We start from the raw sequence: 21863 nt of genomic DNA on the forward strand, positions 1-21863 counted from the left end.
CCACGAATCAATGGCGGTCTGTATCATACTTGTATGTGTGTGTCTGCATCGGTCTGCATAGTTATAAAATGGCTGTGTGTAGGCTGGTGTGGTAGTTGTTTAATGGTTTTGGAAATGTTTGCGTTAGGGTGCAGTTACGTTGATGCAGAACCTTCGTTGAAGAATTTAAGTGCAGATTTCGGAAAAATTCCAGAAAAGCAAGATGATGTATGCGGTTTGTCGGTGGCAATAGCTGTTTTGTTGCTTGTTATTGTATTATGAAATGTGAATCAAATGGTTTTGAGGTTAGAATGACCACTGTATAACCACGTGTTTTCCCCATGTTTTAGTTGCTTCAGTCGCTTGGTGCTCCGCATGTGGAGTCTTTCAATTACGTCCTAAGAGAAGGGCTGGATAAAGCAGTGAAAGATATTTTGCCTATAGAATTTGAATTACAAAATGGTGACCGTATCCGCATTAAGTTTGAGGTATGTCAGATTACAGACTTCTCCTGACTGTTGTATTAATGTACACGTGCGAGTTTTTTAATAACTCTTCAAACGTTTTCTCGTTTAATATAGTTCCAGCAGTCTTTTCAGATTTCAAATGAGCCTGACTGCTGCAACATTTGTTGCTTGTATCACTAGAGTTTGGTAGTGTGAATGGGAAAGGTCAACAGTTTTATTTTCTTCTACTGGAAAGTAGGGTGAATATAGGAAAAGTTCATGCCCCACTTTACAGAAAACCAAATGTATTCATATGCTGAATGCTTAACAAATTCTTTTCCTTACAGAGTGCAAAATTATGTTCACCTGTTGTTCCACCTGGTTCATATGGTGTTAAGTCACCATATATATTTCCTACTGAATGTCGACAGCGTGGTATCACATACAAAGGACACCTCATAACTAAGCTGTCATTTAAAATTAATGATGTTCAGCTGGCACTTGTTGAGAAAGATTTGGGCCAGATCCCAATTATGGTGAAGGTACCTGTTTTATTATTGGTTAATATAAATCTGTTCATATTATGTGATTAAAATTTGGTTCTTATTAAATACTCGGTGGTTGTATTTTTATCAGTTTTCTGTGAAATTTGCAAGTTTTGTATTTCTGACTGATATTCCTTGTCATTATTGTTTCTTCTCTGTGTTATCATCCAATCTGTGTATGGCTCTACAGCTGTTTTGTTGGGCCTTGGCCGCTTTTTCAGTTTCTTGATCTATTTAGACAGTCGGTACAACTCCTTGGATGTGGAATGAGCCTGTCGCAGGGCCACTTCCTGCACACAGGACAGCATAGACACAGAATAAACACACACAGATATCCATGCCATGAGTGGGATTCGAATCCACGATCCCAGTGTTTGAGCAGGCAAAGACAGTTCATGCCTTAGATCGTGCAGCTGTTGTGATCAGCCTGTCATCATCCAGACATGTCATACATTGAAAATTATTTTTTTGTTTGTGAATATATTTTATAGGTCTCCTAATATTTGTTTCTCACTTTCTTATTTTTAAATCAAAATCCTTATCTCTTACTTCAGTCAGACATACTGTTTTACAAGATAAATCCAAAGCCTACATATCGTGCATGCATTTCCTTTTAACTATTTGCTTTGTGATTTCAAAATCAGTTTTTATTTATGGTTTTGATTCCTTGTTAGTAACATTCATATTTCTTAATTTTGTCTTCAGTCAGATGCATGCCATCTGTCAAAACTGAATCCCAGTCAGTTGATTGCAAAGGGAGAACATGCAGAAGAGTGGGGTGGATATTTCATAATTGGAGGACACGAACGTCTCATCCGGATGCTGCAGATGACCCGGAGGAATTATCCTTTTGCCGTCACAAGATCATCTTGGAAGCAGCGTGGGTCTCTCTTTTCTGACCTGGGCATCATGATACGCTGTGTCAAGGATGATCAGACTTCAACTGTTAGTATTGAGGCCTGATAAAATGTATCAAGATTGATTCAATGTATGCTAATATACTGTAATTATTGGAAAGGAAGGTTTGTACCCTTCGGAGTTGTGTTGTTCAGCACATACAAACTTTTTCCATTGTTCCTGTCATACAAAAACACCCCTCAAGCTCAATTTTTGGAATCCCAAGTAGCTGTTCTGTTATAAGATATAAAGCATACAAGAATACACTGTCTACGCAACAACATTCTATTCTGTTGCGTTGTATTAAGTTGTTTCTGCATCATCAGATCTCTGTCTTTGAAAGTGTGAATAGGTTGAATCTTCACTTGAGGTCTATTGTGATAAGCTGAACATTACTACATAAGCTGAGCTGAGTAAATCGTCATCACTGACACATCTTGACGCTTGTAATTAGAAACTTTTATTGTTTATCAATGTCATAAATAGAATAAGAATACTGCTACTGTCTGAAATTGTCCTACAGAACAATGTGTTGCATTTTGTGAGAGATGGTTCGGCAAAACTGATGTTCAGCTACAAACGCAACCTCTATTACACACCCATCATGCTTATCTTGAAGTGTCTTCTTGATGTATGTGACGAGTACATAATGCATCAGCTCATGGCGGGTTATGAGGAGGACACCTACATGAAAGGGTAAGTGTTATGGTCTTATGGTATTCTGGCCATTAATTTTATTTAATCACTTTAAAAACTCAAATATAGTGAAACAGTCATCGATCTTATGGTAATCTGGCCATTAATTTTATCTAATCACTTTAAAAACTCAAATATAGTGAAACAGTCATCCTTAGTAAGCTGAGATGCTGAAAAAGTTAATTACCAATAATGTCATATCTGAAGTAACCAGATTGTTAGATATAATCTTGTATTGCTTATGTGTTCAGATCAAATTCAAAACTAAGTAGCAGGTTGTTTCTTCTTTGCTGATGTTACAACTCTGTATGGATCTTGGCCTCCTCCATGATTTTATAGCAGTAAGATTTTGGTTGGGGTCATTAGTCCCACAGCCAACCCCCAACCTTGAGGACCAGGGACTACACTTCATCTTGCACCTAACCTTTGACGTGTCGGGCATATTTGGTTTATGCTTCTACCAGCATAGCTTCCGAGACATTGGCGCATGCAAACCTCTCCACCATAGCAATAGTTCTTGAGGAGGGGCAGGTTGTTTAATGATTAATATAGTAAGCACCACATAGAGATTGTGTCATTCACCCCATAAGAAAACAGAGCTTTTTTTTTTTTTCACAGGCTCTATTGTCCTCTTGGACCATGCCTCTGATTTTTAGTTTCATGATCGTTTTACAGACAGTAGGACTCCTTGGATGAGTGATCAGCTCGTCGCAAAGCCTCTACCTAAACACAGAGTAAACTCATACACATACCAAACATCCATGCCTTGTGTGGGATTCGAACCCACAATCCCGGCTTCCAAGTGAGTGAAGATGGTACATGCCTAAGAATGCTCGGCTACCGTGAACGACAAGACGAGTATATTGTATGACATGTAATATGTGGGGACCTTCCGTATAATGGCCTGCACATATTTGAGTGTGCTGAATGTAACTAATGGAGATCTTGTGTAATTATAAATTGGCGATGTACACTGTCCCCGATGACACCTCCATACTGTGCTGTTTAGACGCTGTTACATTTAGTTTTATTACACTTTTTGTTCTCAGAGCATTTTTTGTAACAAATTTTTGAAGCTATTTGAGCCTTTGCTGCATCCTTGAAGAGACAGCTGCTCAGCCCCTCTGTGGATTGAACTAGCAGTCACATTATGTGAGATCGGGGGCATGCACTGGCTGGGGAAGTATGGTACTGAGTTTGTTTGTGCCCTGGAGATTTTTGAAGCTACCAGGGATTTTCCATATCACATCTACTGATTGTGTGGTCTAGGTGTCTGATGAACATGATGCAAGCTCTGCATGAAGAAGGAATACATACTCACCATGAAGCAAAGAGCTACATTGGAAAGACATTCAAAGCTAGATTCTATGATGTAGCATCCTGGACAACAGATGAAGAAATATGTGATTTTGTAATTAGGTGAGTAATGCTTAAATTGATATTATCTATAATATTTTTATCTTTATGTCCATTGCTAAGACTGGAGGAAGCAGATATTTTCAATGTCACTTGAATGAATGCCAAAAATACATTGTTGGGGTGTAAGTATTAAACAAGGGGAAGATCAAAACAAACAAACACAAACTCCGTGGCTTTAGTCTTCAAGCGAACTATACTGACCAACTGTGGGAAATTAACTCATGGTGTGGGGTCTTCCTTGAAAATTATATAGTTCTTAGCCAGTCAGAAATTGCTTGCTTTTTATGATGCTTGAACATTTATTGTCTTGTTCAAGTTCTGTGATTGGGTCTTATCTTTAGCCACTTGAATTGAATCCACCATCTTGCACCCTATTTATTTCTGATAAATTTGAATAGTGTCTTCCCATCTTTGCCTAGGTCTCACATATGGTATCTTTTCTCTGAGTATTCCAATCAAAATTTTGTATGTATTTTTCACATCTTCCATAAGCAAGACATGTTCTATGCATCATATTTTCTTAATTTAAGCACCCTAACTGTTGGACTGCCGGTCACGGTAGCCGAGCGGTCTAGGGCATGCACTGTCTTCGCTCGCTCAGAAGCCAGGATAGTGGGTTCGAATCCCACTCAAGGCATGGAAGTTTGTGTGCATTTTTCTGTGTTTATGTACAGGTAGAGGCCTTGCGATGAGCTGATCACCTGCCCAAGGAGACCTACCATATGTGTAAGATCTAGAAAAACCAAAGTGAATGGAGAAGTTCATGGAGGTAGGCCTAGGCCCACTGGGGCTGTAGTGCCAAGGAAAAAAAACTGTTGGAGTGGAAGCAGGTACTCTGAGGCTACTCATTACATAACTTTCTTCACCCTCCTCTTTCTTCCTCTTAGCTCCAGGTGTTTTCCTCAGCAGATAGTTCTGTGTTACCCTCAGTGTGTTTTCAGATATGTTTCTTCTGCTTTCTCACTTGTATATAAGAGAAGCTGATTTAAAACTTTGTGTTGTTAGGCATTCGTTGGCTATTCATCTGGATAACAACGAGGATAAATTCAACTTATACATACTGATGATGCAGAAGCTGTTTTCTGTAGTGCAGAACAAATGTTGTGTGGAAGGTGGAGATGGGCTGATGATGCATGAACTTCTTCTTGGTGGTCACCTGTACCTCCAGTTAATCAAAGATAAGATGCAAGTTTGGCTGCAGGTTCTCAAATCTATAATTTTGAAAAAAGCTAAACCAACTGCTGGTTTCACCTTAACTAACAGTAAGTACAGAGAAGTAATATAATTTCATTATCACTTCATATTTAATACATATTTCCACTCTTTTCTAATTGATGCACAACTAATTTTGAATATGTAGGATCTGAGGTTCTCACGTCAGTGATTATGAATAATTCTGTCTTGTGGGATATAATGGTGTGTAGTCCATCGAACGTTAGCAGTCATTTTGGAGGAACATGTCACCTCCTCCTGCTTTCATGCTGGATTCTTGCTTGGCTTATTCTTTCACCCTGAAGCTGGAGGTGACATGGTCCTCTGAAACATCACTTGACTTGCAAGTGACTCTAAATTTTGAATATAATTATTATTTTTTTACATTACATTACCTTACATTGCATTCCATGGATCCAAAGTTAGTCAAAATGGCTTTAGGATGTGGAGTATATCATTTAAATACAAAACATATGTACAGACCCAATGGAGTTCTCACACAACAGAAACCAAGAATACACAGTGACTACACACAAGGCTATTTAAAGATACATAAGTTATTTTCTAGACAATAGGTATTCATCACCAGAGGAGAATGAATGTGTATTTAAGTATCATTTCAGTGCTATTTTAAATCGTGCCTTTTCATTCATAAGACCTTTGAGATCAGATGGCAGGTTATTAAAAATGTTGATCCCAGCATAATATGCGCTTTTCTGAAAGTATGAGTGGAGTGTACATGTAAATATGTATAGAATGTCTCCATGTATGCCCTTAAATGGGCTCTTTAAGTACTGAACATACAGTAATGTAACTACAGGTTGTTCCATTTGTACCAAGAGGAAATGAGGAGGTTGCATCAGTAATGCATTAACATGACGTCTTGACCACATTTGCTCTATTATAGTTACCCCTCATCTCTTGTGGAAGAGCAGGTGAAGGAACTTCAGAAATTAGAAAATTAAACCTTCCTGTTAGCCCTAGTGATTTTAATAGCAACATGATACTTAAGAAGTTATTAAGTTTTGCCAATTTCAGACCTCAATCTGTCAGAAAGTTTTATTCTGGGAACACAGTTTAGTTGGGGGCACGTGGTAGCGTAGCTGATCGATGGGCTATGCTACAAGCTGGAAGGTCGCGGGTTCAATTCCCGATGAGGTCATTGGATATTTTTCAATTGACCTAATCCTTCCAGCCGCACTAGGCCCTGGGGTTTACTTAGCCTCTAACAGAAATGAGTACCAGGAATTAATTAAATAATTTTCCTGAGGAGTAAAGCGCGGCCAGCGCGTAAGGCTGACAATCTTACCGCCATCTCTGAGCCGATTGTCTAGATAGTGTGGGACCCTCAACGTCTCACAGCCCTATGGGCCTTCACGGCCTGGTACAGGGATAGCTTTACTTCTTACTTTTTTTTTACTTACACAGTTTAGTTATCTGTGACAAGAGGTAGGTATTGTAGCACCAAGGGTCTCACCTGTGGTAGAGCCCCTCTGTTGCCTCTCACTGTGTCTGAAAGTTTTAATTCTAGTGATACAGTTTAGTAATCTAAAACAGGAGGTATGTATAGCACTAAGGGTGTCACTTGTGGTGGAGCCTCTCTGTTACCGCTCACTGTGTCCAAAATTTTAATGCTAGGAACACAGGTTAGTTATCTTCAACATGGGGTGTAGATTCTGTAGCACAATGGGTCTCAGCTGTGCTAGGGCCCCTCTTTTTTGCCAGTTTTTGCTGTAAACATAATTAATTCTGTCAACATGTAATTGTAATCTCAGTTGTACAGAGAGGTTGGATTGCATCAGTTGCAGTAGAAGTAGCCATGTTTGCTCAATTTAGCAATAGAAGCAAAACAAAAAATATCAAAAGCTGATATTTAGCATAAATTTACTTTCCTGTTAATTTAATATTTTCTATGTGTTATGATGATTTTTGTCACAATTGCAGGTGAGCTGAATTGGGCATTAAAGAAAAGTGGCACCATCGAATCCTCACTAAATGCCTTCTTTGCAACTGGAAACCTTCATACTTCATCAGGACTTGGACTTCTACAGGACAAAGGTATGTTTCACATCTCTTTAACAGCCTCTTCTTCAAAGGATTACTGCCTGTCTTCAGAGTTGAGCGAGTACAAACTGTATGTGGGATTGGATCATGGGGGGTGGATGGATGCTTATGCATGTATATGTGTGGATTTTGTCTGTACCAAAAACTCCTTTTAGCAGAGGTACACAATCCGAAAATAAAATTGAATCTTAAGAGTTCATCTTCTGTACCTCTTGAGGTTCGGAACAGTAGACAGTTCACGATGGTGAGTGGGCATGTACGTTTTATTTTGATTGGTTTGTGTTACATGTTCTTAGGTTTGACAGTTTTGGCTGAAAATATCAATCGCATGCGTTACATGTCCCACTTCCGATCTGTACATAGAGGTGCGTTCTTCCAGGAAATGAGAACTTCTGAACCACGGCAGCTGCTACCTGAAGCTTGGGGTGAGGATTACTGCTAATCTAAGTTAGTTTTCTTGTTTTTACTAATGACATTGGTATATACTTGTGGACATATCTTATTGACATTATGACAGTATGACTTTCTTCAGCGGGTTACCTATGCCATGAGAACAAATGCCAGCAGCATTCGCGCATAAGATGGAATACTGTCAGTGTTGAACTTTGATGCTAGGGTACTCATCCTGTAGCAGCTGTCTTTATAGCAGTCTTCCAGCTAGCTCTTACTGGGTTACTGTTGTCTTCACTCCTTTCCTCTGACTAGAAGGCAAACATGCCCGTCATTGGCAATACACAATCATTCTGACATAAGGTGTTAACCCTCACTGGAACAATAGATGCTGTACTAAGGGTGGGCAAACTACTGCCCATGGCTTAAATCTGGCTTATGAGAGCTTTTTATTTGGTGCACAGAACTATAATGAAAATTTGCCTGTAACATTATTTGTAATTTTCATCCCTATCCCTCTCCTGAAGCAGTATATTGACATATTTTTCCATGTAAGAACTTTATGTCAGATGATTTTTGCAGCAGTAAATATTTATTCCATAGTTTTTGTCCAGCATTATTCTTGTAATTAGACCTGGCAAAACAGTTGAATCCCCTTCTCTTGACTTTGGTTCTTAAGTTTGCCCACTCATGTGGTAGACTGCATCAAATGCATAACACAGAATTTGTAAGCCACCCATAATTAATTTTTGGAAATAGACTGTAAAATTGAGGGGTAATGGATTTTGTCTAAATGACCTCTGAAAAATTAAGAGGTGTTAATTATTATGAAAAATTAAACAGTTCCGTCAAGTGTGACTGGTGAAGATCTTTCCCACGACACGAACCTACTTGGTTTACAAATTCAAATAAAGTATCAACAAACTAGCTATAAAAAAAATTAAAGCGTTGGAACAGGCACTGTAGTTGTAAAGACTTTAGATTTTATACCCATTTGTATATTATTTTATATGTATACATTTTAACTTTTAGAACATATGTTATATTATAACAGTAGTCTCCAACTGTATTGCTGTAAAGATGTCCCTCCGATGATTGTCTCTGAAGACTGAAACATATAATGGCGTGGATGATTGAAGTGGGAAAGATCTTACCAGTCACACTGGACGAAACTGTTTAATTTTTCATGATATTGTTAGTGTGACAGATCAGAATGAAACAAATCAAATGTGTTAAATATTATTTACTTAATATATTCAAGATTATTTATATGGTGTTGCACACAGAGGAACAGTCTGACAGTAATGTGTTCTGTATCAAAGAAATTGTACTAACTGATATGCAAAGAAAACTAAGTATATGTTGCTTCTCATTACCAGAATGTAGGGAAAATTATGGCATAAAGATAGCTAACAGATCCCTTAGAAATATTTGGGAACAGCAGTAACATATCAAAATTTGATTCAGGAGGAAATTAAGAGGAGATTGAATTCATCTGCTACTGTTCACTCCAGAACCTTTTGTCATCTTGTCTGCTGTCTAAAAAGATAAAAATTAGAATATACAAAATAATGGTTTTGCCTGTGGTTCTGAATGGGCATGAAAGTTAGTCTCTGACATATGGCTGCGTCATAGCTCAAGCAGTTAGTCACTGGCTTCCCACTGCGGAGGCCTGGGTTTGATCCCGGGTCTGGTCAAGTGGGATTTGTGGTGGACAAAGTGACACTGGGGTGGGTTTTCTCCAAGTACTTCGGTTTCCCCTGCCAATCTTCATTCCACCAAATTCCTCATCATCATAATCACCCGAGGCAGGCTACAGTAGGCCAATCATTGGCCACCATGCCGAGTGGACCCAGTTGGACTCCACCCCCCACTAAGCGAGTTTAAAAAAAAGGTCTCTGACATTAAGGGAGGAATATAGACAGAGGGTGGACATAAAAATTTGAGTTCGCATTTTGTAAAAGTTAGAGAGTTTGTTGACCAGCTGAGAGCCTGTCAATTTCTCAAAAAGACCTCTACTCTATGGAGTTAGTTATTATTTCCAAAAGTTGAAAATGTACTTTTAGATTAATCCCATTTTTAGTGAAGCAGTCTGTCCTTTGGTTCCATTCATGCTGAACAAGCACAAGCCCATTTTTATGATTTGAATGGTGTTGTAGATATATATATATATATTTGTGTTATTTCTTTCAGGGTTCATTTGTCCTGTTCACACTCCTGATGGGGCACCTTGTGGGTTGTTGAACCATTTAACTAAATACTGTGAAGTGACAAGTACCCCTGACCCACAGATAGTTGCCAACATTCCATCTGTGTTGGTATCTTTAGGAATGGTCCCTCTTAAAGGCGTCAGACTTATTACTCTGAACCATAATGAACAGTTTGTTGTGTTGCTTGATGGCAAAGTGCTTGGACATGTTGAGAAAAGAGAAGCTCCGAGATTAGTAGATCGACTGCATATTTTGAAGACTGATGGAAAGAGAGTGCCACAGACTTTAGAGATTGTTCTTGTTCCAATGGGAAGAAAGTGTGGGCAGTTTCCAGGCTTGTTCCTCTTCACTGGACCAGCTCGTATGATGCGTCCAGTCATCAATCTAGCAGCTCAGAAGGTCGAGCTCATTGGCACCTTTGAGCAAGTTTACATGGACATCTGTATCTATCCAAAAGAAGCATACGAAGGGGTTTGTTGTATTATGTTAAAATGTTTCATAACATATCGGTGAAATATTTTACTCGGACATTGTGTTTAGAACACACCAAGGAGGTTGGTACAGGAGTTATTTTTACCTAGAGATAGAGAGTTTGAATCTTGACTGGGGCTTTTTTCTTTCCTGTATCAGTTCCTCCACATGAATGCCAAAACAGTACTGTGAAATAAATCACAAATATGTTTATAGTTTTTATTATGTCAGTGAATACTAGTAATAAAAACATAAGATACAAAATTTTTATATCAAGCTAATGTAATAAAGTCTTGTCAGGTGGTCAGCAATGTCAGGATGGGTTGGAAACTCTCATTGTGACCATTATTGGGGATGGATGTGGTGAATGGTGCCAGTGTAGGTGGTTTTTGCAGATGGGGTTGGTTCTGCTGTGGTGTAAGGTGAGCGGGTGTCTGGCTGGGCCCAGTGTGCACCTACTGCTTGTTTCCGCAGAAGAGCACTGGGTTCTGTGAAACCATTTGCATTTATAAATACAACCAACAGTGGCACTGTAAGCAGTCCTGTACGATGGAAACAGTGAGAGCTACTGCAACACTGGAAATCCATTCCATCTTGGCACATTTAACTGCCCAAGAAAACTTCTTTTGAATCAGAAAGAAGTTACTTCTTTCCACATTGCAGATAACCACTCACCAAGAAGTGACAGACACCAGTTTCCTGAGCAATTTGGCATGCCTTATTCCATTGCCAGACTGCAATCAGAGTCCGCGTAACATGTACCAATGTCAGGTAAGGAAATTCTGTTATAAATATGTATAGCAATATAACAGAGGTGGACGATATTTGAAAATAAAGGGTTGATGGGATCAAAAAGAGACAATTAAAGTAGAAGAGAGAAAACTGCAACATATTTATATTCATTACCTGCTGTTATGGTTGTGAGTAAATCAAGGCAATACGATAGATCAGACGTGGAGTATGCAAGAAGACGAAAAGAAATTGCAGGCACTACTGATGTGCCATTATATCTGTTCACCCACAACCAGCAAGAAGTGCATAAAATACTGATGAGAAAACTTATAGAAGGAAACTACTTAGGAGACCGGTGTGTGAGAGAATAATATTACCACTTTGCGGACCGCGCACCCTTTAAAAGGTTTTTCGCTTTTAAACATGGTGGACCATTTGCGTGTTAACAGGTTTTTAGAACACGATAAGTTGCAACACACTATACAGCGCTCTGGCGCCACCTACATTGCACGCAACCGCCCACAGATGTGTGATAAGACTCTGGAACGTTTAGTTAGCAGTCAGTAATTTGACCTCAATGTTTACTTAACCGACTATAAAGGAAAATGCTTTGCCTTCTTCAAGCTGTGTATATCAGCCAGTAGCTAGTGGGGAGAATGGATCAAGGACAAATTCTCCTCCGATGACCTAGCTGACCTGCATTGTGAGACGCGTAGTAATGGATTGTCATTCAGACGGCGACAGTGACGGGGGACAACAAAGAATTGTGGCCACAGACAGTAAAAGTGACAGTAGCTCTGACAANAGGCAATGCCGTGTTTGCACAGTTCACAACAAAAGGAGTATGTCTACATTTGCAAGTTCTGTGTAATGCCACTTCACAAAGGGGAAAGTTTCCAGAAATATCACACCCTCAAGCACTTCTAGGAGCATTGGTAAGTGTTCTCCAAAAATTTTAGTTCAAAAAATTAATTAGGAGATTTTATATTAATTTTGAAAGTGAACAGTGCACAAGTTAGGGTAGTATGTTTAAAAATGCCGGTCCCCAGGGTGATTTAAATATTTAAATCACCGGTCCGCGAAGTGTTAAAGTGGGTATTACGAAAGTAGGTTGTTGGTATGTCAGCTGCATTCAGCATCTCAGGATAGGGTCCTTGTACATCATGGCACTTGTGAACTATTGGAAGGTGTGTATTGGGAGAGGAAGTAACTGTATTGGGAAATAATGTGAATATTTGTGCTATGAAACAGTACAGAAATGTTGTAGCAAGAAAGCTTACCCTTGTATGTTGTGTTAACATGAAAGTGTGTAGTCATAAGAAGTTTCATTAAACAAAACTAAGCATGAATGTGTTTAAAAGAGGCCTTGGAAACTTCACTTTGTGAATTCAGATAAATCATCTTTCAACTTGACAAACACTGATGTAAAGCAGCCACACACTTGAAAGTCTGTGTAATATTCTTGGAACTTTTTTTCTCTCTAATTTAGATGGGGAAACAGACTATGGGAACTCCATGCCACACATGGCACCTCCAAGCTGAGACTAAACTCTACCGGCTTCAGACACCAGCAAGTCCATTTTTTCGGACAGGTCACTATGACCTAGTTGGCTTAGATGAATTTGCAATGGGAACTAATGCTGTTGTTGCTGTTATTTCATATACAGTAAGTAAATTGATGACACAGAAGAACGAAATGAAATGATACAGTATATATCATGCCTCCGTCATTTGGAAGATACCAGTTTGAATCTTTGTGCGTTTATCTTCATTAGGGTTTCTTTTTAAAGTTCCGCAATTTATCCAGGTGATCTGTTTAACTCTTCAGCATGGAGGGGTATGATTTATGTGCCCTGAGAGTTTTTTTTTCCTTTGTTGTGAGGGGGACATCCTGTGGTATATGCTTTATGACACTCTAATAAATCCTGTTTTTAATTTCGTGAACAAAATCTGTACCTGGGCATAGAATAAAATTCATGTCAAATTTAGTTCTCAGTTGACCGCTAGATTTTCTGAAATGTGTTTAAATCAAATGGAAACATGTACTCTAGTGGGTTACACGTATTTTCAGACTGCATCCATATTTTGCATTACTCATAGGCTGTGATATTTGTTTATTGCAATTACAAAGCTACCTTTGTAAAACTGATTGTACTTCATATATGACACTGCATGAAGTCAGAATTTTTCCTTGCAGTTCATTAAGTATTTATTGTATGAAAAAGGTTTCAAATTAATGTTGACATATAATGTGTATATTTTATGTCGTGTACTGATCTTCTATACAAAATGCTACTTTTGAGAAAATTTATAAAGTTTGATGTGAATGTCATGTAAAGTAATGATTGTATCAGACCTATATACTTACTTATGGAGCTGAGCCCTTCTTGAGGAGCCAGCAAATCTGCAGCTATTCAAGAATTTCCCAGCATTTTATGGAACCCGCAGTTTCATTACCATGGTCATGAGCCCTCCACCAGTCCCTATCCTGATCCACATCAATGCAATCCATCCCATCTCTCTAAGATCCATTTTAATATTGTCCACCCACCTACGCCATGGTCTTCCCGGTGGCCTCTTTCCTTCTGGCTTTCCCACAATATCCTATATGCATTCCTCGTCTCCCCCATTCGTGNTTCTGATTATATTTGGAGAAGAGTATAAGTTATGAAGCTCCTCATTATGCAGTTTTCTCCAACCTCCTGTCACTTCATCTCTCTTATTGGACCTACATAACCAAAAATAAATTCACCAGATATTTCTGCCATATTAAATTGAAAATCATTCAGCAGTTCTGGGGGATGAAGCAAATGGATGGATGATTGTGACGTTCCCTGTGTACAAGTGCAGACAGTGCATAATATATGCTTTTTATGAATCTCCATGTTCTGTATTAGATGGCAGCATTGTTTCTCTCATATCAGATAAAAATATGCAGTGGAACTGATCTTGAACTGAATTTTTAAAGATAATCACTTTTAGAGTCTGAGGAAAAGCAAGATAAAGATCAGTCAGTGAAGCTGGTTCAGACTAAGTATTCATGAACACAAGTCAGATGTGTTTAAGCTGAGTCAGACCTTGTTAGTTACAACAAAATGTGGGACACACAACTGCGGAAAGAAGGATGTTCATACGTAATTGAAGTTATTGATGTTTCTCTTGGTTTCAGGGATATGATATGGAAGATGCCATGATCATCAATAAAGCTTCGTATGAACGAGGGTTTGCTCATGGCTCTGTTTACAAATCTGAGTTTATTGAGCTGAAGTCGGTGAGTTGTAATTGTAACAGAGTGCCAAATCCAAAAATTAGGATCTTTTCATAATATTCAAAAGAAGAATTAGGCAAGTCTTGAAAATTTAATATCTCACATCACCATGTTGTATTATTATTGACTGGAAATTGTAATTTCTTTTTTTTTTTTAGTAATACAGCTGATTTCTTGCTTTGTCTAGAATAAAATTATGCAAAGAAGGATCATTACTATATGTCAGTGAAAGTAGTCTGCCTGGATGGAGTCATCAGTAACTTATACTTGGCCTTATTAGGTTAATTTAATTGATATGGCAAAGTTACTAGTTGATTAAGATCATTTCCCAGCTGTGAGGTGCAGAATGGGAATTACACATTTCAGAGTTAGTTAAGTTTTAATGCATTTAGGCCAAGACTGAGCGTAATCACCACCATTTCATGTCAATTCACATATGACAGTTGAGTGAGCATATTGCAGGACTGTGATTAGAGATAACAGTTTGCAATTTCTTGCTTCCAGCAAAAGTCACATTTTGGCTTGGATCCTGAGCGACCAGAACTACAGGCCTACTTGGACTCAGATGGGCTGCCCCACCCCGGTATATTGCTCAAGGAGGGACAACCTTATTGTTGGTAAGTAGTTATTATGAAGAGAAATTGAATGATTCATAATTATTTTTGTTCTGTAAGACATAAGAGAGGGACCTACTACTTACTTTATTTACTTCTTCATGGATTATCCATTTGTTTGGTAAGATCATCTGATTTAAGCCTATCAGTTTCTCTTCTTTGTAATGCTTTACAGTTCCAGGTAAATGGGGATTGTGTACCATCATCCTTTTGGGATCTCATGCGTTTTGTGTTATAGGGAACATTTTATTCTTTAAATTAAGCGTTGATGGATCTTGTTAAATATTCTCACTTCTCTTCTCAAATGTGATATTATAATCTGCTACTGATTTGGGAATTACATCTGTACATTTATTCTTTTGGTAATGATAAGTTGTATTTGCTGTTGTTATTGTGGTATTTATAATTTCACCTCATAAATTTAGCATATGCCAGAAGCTGATGTGTTCCATTCAATTCCAGTTACTCCTCATTTGCTTGTATCTCAATGCTATAGTTAAAAAAATATTAATTTATGTTTACAGCTATTATGATGATGATGAAGCAAAATTTCAAATTGAAAAATGGAAAGGGAAAGAAGATACATATATTGATATTGTGAGGTTATGTGGAACATTATCTTCTCAAGAAGCAACTAAAGCCTGCATTGTCTTCAGAATACCAGTAAGATTTTTATTGGATTATTACAGTTGCATTAATTTTTTTATTGTTTTTTATTATGGTATAAGAATTTTTCTCTAAGTGATGTAATGTTTTCAGCGTAATCCATCTGTAGGAGATAAATTTGCGAGTCGGGCTGGTCAGAAAGGAATCTGCAGTTATCTTTGGCCAGAACAGGACTTGCCATATACAGAGACTGGTCTGATTCCAGATATAGTGTTCAATCCACATGGCTTCCCTTCTCGAATGACAATCGGTGAGTGAATGGCTTGTCAGTCATCAGCAAAGCTTGCAGGAATATGGAGAAAATTTAGACATTTATAATTATCATATTCATTGCTACATATATGTTGTTACCAAAAAAAGATTAAACTTTCAAAGCATGTAAAATCTTTATAATCACATAAGTGAATAGTGGGTCACATGATGTGAGAATGGAACACATTCTCTCTTCCCCCCACTTAGTCACAGTAATTAGTGGAAGCTGTGATTCGATCTTGTGTTCTACCAGTTACTAGTTTACAAAACTGAAAAATCTGTGAAAGGGAACAGGTAAACACAGTAAAGTACATTGTTGCATGCATTTTTGGGAACAGTGAATTTTATTCTCCATTTTAGAAACTGCTAAAGATGATGAATGATGAATTCACAAATTTAGGCTTTAGCAGGCATTGTTGTTAAAAATATGGATGCTTTCACACTAAATTCTGATATACATAGTATCCATACGAGACAAGGTTCAGATTTACATCATTCAACTTATAAATTAGCTGAAGTCCAAAAAGGTGTGTACTGTTCCGGGATCATGATACGTATTTAATAATTTACCACAGAATCTTAAAAACATTATAAATTATGTTAAAGTTTAAACATGCCTTAAAAAAATTTCTCCATATTGGCTCCTTTTACTCATTGTGGGAGTATCTAGATTGGAGAATAATGGAAAATCTTGCTTCTTACAAATAATTTATAATCTGATTGCTGATCTTATACAGTTTTTGCATGGTGTAATCTTTTGTCTTGATTTTTTGCAGCTTTTCATTTTGATAAGCATAATTTATATGTATTGTTTACCTGTAGAATTGCCTGTATATGTTTTAGTGATAGTGTTATGATATGACGAATCCTGTATCAATGTATATTGATTTATAAAATAAATAAAGAAAGGATTATAACCATGGCACTTAGAGTAGACATTTTCATGTAGGATTATTACAATCAGCGAGATAAACTTTTCTTTTATGCATATACCAGTAATAAACATTCTTCATATGTTCATATTTCTCTGGGCATTAGAGGTACTGGCAACAAGGAAAAGCAGTCTTGCTACTTAGCCCTTCAAGTTATTAAAAGAACTACACTTACACTGTAAAGCTACTTTATCTAGGTTATATGTGTAGTATAATATAAATGTTACTCTTGGGTGCAGCTATGATGATTGAGGTAATGGCGGGGAAGTCTGCTGCACTGCATGGTTTGGTCCATGATGCTACACCTTTCAGATTTTCAGAAGAGGATACAGCTATGGATTACTTTGGCAAGATGTTGGAAGCTGGTGAGCAGTTCACACATATTAAATTTTGATTGTATCACGCAGAAACACATCATGTTTTTAGGAAATTGATTGAAGTTGTGAAATTACCATATTTACCTAAATATGAGATATGGTGTTATATTTTAGCGTCCTGTTGCACTGATTTAAGTTCATGATTTATTTCAACCGTCTTCCAGTGCATACACTCATCTATCTCACTCCTCTCTCTCGCACTACATGTTTCGGCAGAAAAGTGCCATCTTCAGGTGCTTATTCGATTTACGTTAAACTAGTTCACTGCATGCCTTGCCATCTTCATATTAAAATAACTAAAATATATATTTATCATATATATTGATAAATATTAAATGTTAAAAATATTAAAATTGTTCAGAATTTTTCATCCCTATGTCGTATCTCACTACGCGAGTCACACCTATCGTCTTCTGTCGGAGCACTCTTTCTACTTTCGTGTGTGTATTGTGCTTTGTGTTGTGTCTTGCTCCTGTGACTGCGTGTGTTATTAGTGTATTTATGTACATAATATTTTATCAAAAAATTATTTATGTTTCAGGAGGCTACAATTATTATGGCACAGAAAAAATGTATAGTGGTATTGATGGATGTGAAATGAAGGCTGATATTTTCTTTGGAATAGTTCACTATCAACGATTGAGACACATGGTGTCCGACAAGTGGCAGGTTAGATCATTAGCTCTTATAATGTTTAATTCAGACAGTGAGTGATATAGCTATAATTTCAAATGCTTGGATTTCCTTATGTAAAGTTTTAAATGTCAGAGATAATTTTATTTTCAGTAGTTTGTGCTTGCTATTGCATGCTTATTAACGAACATATGTTTTGATATTCTTCCCATAGAATGAGCCTTTCTTTAAATGTTGATTTTATATTGTGGTGAAAATATGAAGACATGTCTGTAAGTGAATAACTTGTTCCGGTACCAGGTTACCAAAAGAAATTAGGTGGGGTATGAGTTGGTCTTCAGGGGCCTCAGTAAAACGGTAGTTGTTCTTCATTTTCGTTTACTTCTTTCCTCTCTCTCACCACTTAGTATATTAACCCTTCTCATGTTTAGTGTTGTTTGTGTTGTTCTTGTTGATTTTTCTTCCAAATCTTCTACAACATTCGCAGTTCTGCAGTGAAAGGTGCAAGTCCTCAGTTCACATCAGAAGGGTAGTGCCTCAGTACATATATACATAACCTTTCATTGAATCAGTGTAAAGATATCAATGAATCTGAGTTTATTAGCTGTTTTGATAACTACTTTTCATACTCACTCATACATACAAGTAAAATTGAAAAAGTTGGGAATTTTTGGTATAAGAAGGTGCTCTAAAAATATCTGTTCTGCAGGTACGTAGTACAGGACCCATTGATGTACTGACCCATCAGCCAGTGAAGGGCAGACGACGAGGGGGTGGAGTTAGATTTGGAGAAATGGAGCGTGACTCGCTGCTGTCCCATGGATCTGCATTCCTCCTCCAGGATCGCCTCTTTCATTGTTCAGATAAAACGACGGTGAGTTGATTTTAATGTAGCAGATGGAAATAAAGGTTGTTTACATGAGGTTCTGTGCGTGTGGGGGTGCACATGAGCTCATCTCTTAATGTTTCCACAATATTAGGTTATCTATGACATAATCTGTATCTAATGAACCAGACATTATTGGATTTATAAAGGTGAAAAGGCTTGAATGGGCTGGACACATAATACATGCCAGCGAGAATAGAACCATCAAGAAAATGCTTAATACTAAACCAGAAGGATCTAGGAGAGTGGGAAGACCAAGGTTAAGATGGGAAGAATGTGTGTGGCAGCACATAAGAATTTTGGGTGTAAAGAACTGGAGGAATGTAGCATCGAATAGAGAAGAATGGCGAGCAATCCTGAGGAAGGCCAGGGCTCACAAAGGGCTGTCGTGCCAGTGATGATGATGATGATGATGACGACGACATAATCTGTTCCCCATAAATTGGCCTCTTGCACCTATATCTATGAGCTGGGATAGCGCAGTCGGTATAGCAATTGGCTACAGGCTGGATGGCTGAGGGGTTGGAGTTCCAGGCCCGGTAGGGTTAAGAATTTTCTTTTATCATCATCCAGACTGGCTCTGGGGCCCACCCAGCCTCCTATCCATTGGGCATCGGGGGCTCTTTCCCTGTGGGTAAAGCAGCCGGGGCATGAAGCTGATCACACACCTCCAACTAATGCCAAGTTCAAGAAAACATGGATCTATACATCCACTTCTCCATACTTCTTCATGATGTAGTGCTTAATTAGCTAAGCACAGGGACAACTTCATCTTTTTTACCTTTACGCCTTTGTCTACTGTTTGCATACATTCTTTTGCATAACTTCCATAATTGGGTTCCTCTACCTTTCCTTGGTCTCCTAAATGTTGCTGAATAAACCGTTTCACATCTGTAGCTTTCACTGGAATCTCAGTGTGTTCCAAGTGCAATAAATGCTGATATTACTGCATCCTGTATTCAAATGCATTGCCCATGCTGTACAAGGGACATCTGTACTGTTACTGAACATGCAGTATGAATATCATTGCCATGGGTGGTTATTCGGAGACTGTCGAGGCTCAAGTTTCCAACATGATAGTTGTTCATGTGAAAAAAATGATTGGTATTGATTAGTGGCCTTACTGTTGTATTAAGAATGTGATAACAAATTATGTATAAACTTTTTAAAACTTGATTTTCAAAATACTGGTTGTCCTACAAAAGTTAAATTAATATTAGGTAGAGTAGTATATTTTGAACTGTACTGAGACTTACATTTGTAGGACTTCTGGTTTGTTCAAAATACATTTTTTATGTATACTTGAATTTTACTGCATTTATATTGATAATGATAAATATATTAATAACAGTAGTAGTAGTATTAGTAGTAATACAAGTTGATAATAGTTGAGGATTGTTTATTATATTTGATACTTAGATAGTAACCGTAAGTGTATAATTTTACAGATGATGTTGTGTCAGACATGTGGCAGCATCCTGACCCCAGTGATTATTGTGCAGCGGCATGGAGATCAGTATCAGCAAGAGGTTCATTGTAAGGTTTGCCAGGAAAAGGGGAAAGTGGAGGAAGTTGAAATGCCATACATTTTCCGTTACCTGGTTGCGCAGTTGGCTTCGGTCAACATCAAGATCAAAATTGATGTCATTGAACAGTGAGGTGTGTTGTCTCTCACATGTTTACTCTAGTGGTATAGTTTTCAGGGATGTAAGATGCATTTTCATTTCAGACTCGAAGAGTTTGTGAATTCTGTTTGAATTTTGGTATTAAGTCTGGAACAAAGTACAGTCTTTATTCCCACACACCACAGTTATTGTCTGTTGTGTGGTATAGTATATTTGATATGCTGTATGTGATGTTCAATGAGGTGATTCTGTGCTTGACTTCAGGGGCTTCTTGTCAATATATTAGCAGTTTTGTATGTATGTCCCCATGGCTGATGGCCCTCTGGGTAGCATGCAAAATTAGTAATGTAGAGGCCCCTGCCTATAATTTTAAAATTGGAAAATTCTTCCTGCAATGGCAACCAATCAGCTGAAGTTGGGACTAGACCCACCACATGAAATGTTGTATATATTAAATGTACTTCAGTGTATGAAAGATGTCCGATGTGATTGTCGTAAAATGATTGAACTATTGTCACAGACATGTTGAACTATTGTCGCCTTGATGCAAAGGGATTCTAGAACAGCTCCACTGTGTGTTTCTAGTTGTGGTTAATGATGTTATTACTTGGCTATAACATCCAGATAAAAGTAACGTAATTGTGATGCTATCAGTTCATTAAACTCGTAACATTTGCAGCTACATTACATTACTGTTGCTCATTCATATACACGTTATGCTGGATGTTACATCATGCTGAACGAACTGAGGAATGATAGTGTGAAGCAAAGAAATGTATGCAGTAATATATAAGGCCAAATCTTTAAGTTGTTGGTTTTCCTTATCTCTCATGTCACGCTAATTTGAAAGACACATGCATTACTGTACAGATTTGATACTACATTAAATATGTATATACATATTTTACCAAGCCTTAATTGTTGTATGTGATTTTGTACCTCCTGTTCAAAATCCTTCTCTTTCTTTAGAGTAGTCTTCTTCCTTTTCCGAGAGCCAGGATAGCGAAGTCGGTATAGCGACTGGCTACGAGCTGGACGGCCAAGGGGTTGGAGTTCGAGTCGTGGTGGGGGCAAGAAATTTCACTTCTCAGTGTCGTCCAGACTTGCTCTGGGGCCCACCCAGCCTCCTATCTGATGGATACTGGGTGCTCTTTCCCCGGAGGTAAAGCAGCTGGGGCATGAAGCTGACCACACACCTCCAGCAATACCGAAACCAAGAAAACATGGTTCTATACATCCACTCCCCCATATGCCTTCATGGCATTGTGTTTAGTTCAGCAAAGGTACAATTATATACATTTTATATTGTTTCTTTTCTGCTTTTGAATTGTTTCCATCACGTCAGTCCAGCGCAGAAAACCCCCATTCCTGTTTCCTCTTCTGTAAATTTCCATTCACATCTTTTCACAGTACAGTATTTCCCTCTTTCAGAGTCTTCTTTAAACCTTGTTCATTTCGTGATTCCTTGATATCCCAAGGATATTTTCCTAATTCTCATGTCCATCTCTGTTTTAATTTATATTGTTCTATTCTATGGAAGTGAGTTGCT

At 37.9% G+C, this 21863-nt stretch overlaps 1 protein-coding gene across 1 annotated transcript; it reads left to right on the top strand.

Annotated features, from left to right (window-relative positions):
- The first annotated feature begins 4 nt into the window (after positions 1-4).
- Positions 5-20641, top strand: LOC111869014 (DNA-directed RNA polymerase I subunit RPA2). The gene is made up of 20 exons (XM_023860188.2): positions 5-207; positions 330-467; positions 773-967; positions 1676-1915; positions 2391-2563; positions 3833-3982; positions 4988-5244; positions 7139-7252; positions 7555-7683; positions 9842-10329; positions 10993-11100; positions 12551-12727; positions 14231-14332; positions 14834-14946; positions 15468-15606; positions 15703-15859; positions 17033-17158; positions 17712-17839; positions 18513-18677; positions 20138-20641. The coding sequence occupies exons 1-20, from the start codon at positions 34-36 to the stop codon at positions 20345-20347; spliced, it is 3483 nt and encodes a 1160-aa protein (XP_023715956.1). The 5' UTR covers positions 5-33; the 3' UTR covers positions 20348-20641.
- Positions 20642-21863: the final 1222 nt, after the last annotated feature.

Source organism: Cryptotermes secundus, unplaced genomic scaffold (genome assembly GCF_002891405.2).
Source record: "Cryptotermes secundus unplaced genomic scaffold, Csec_1.0 scaffold70, whole genome shotgun sequence".
NCBI lineage: Eukaryota > Metazoa > Arthropoda > Insecta > Blattodea > Kalotermitidae > Cryptotermes > Cryptotermes secundus.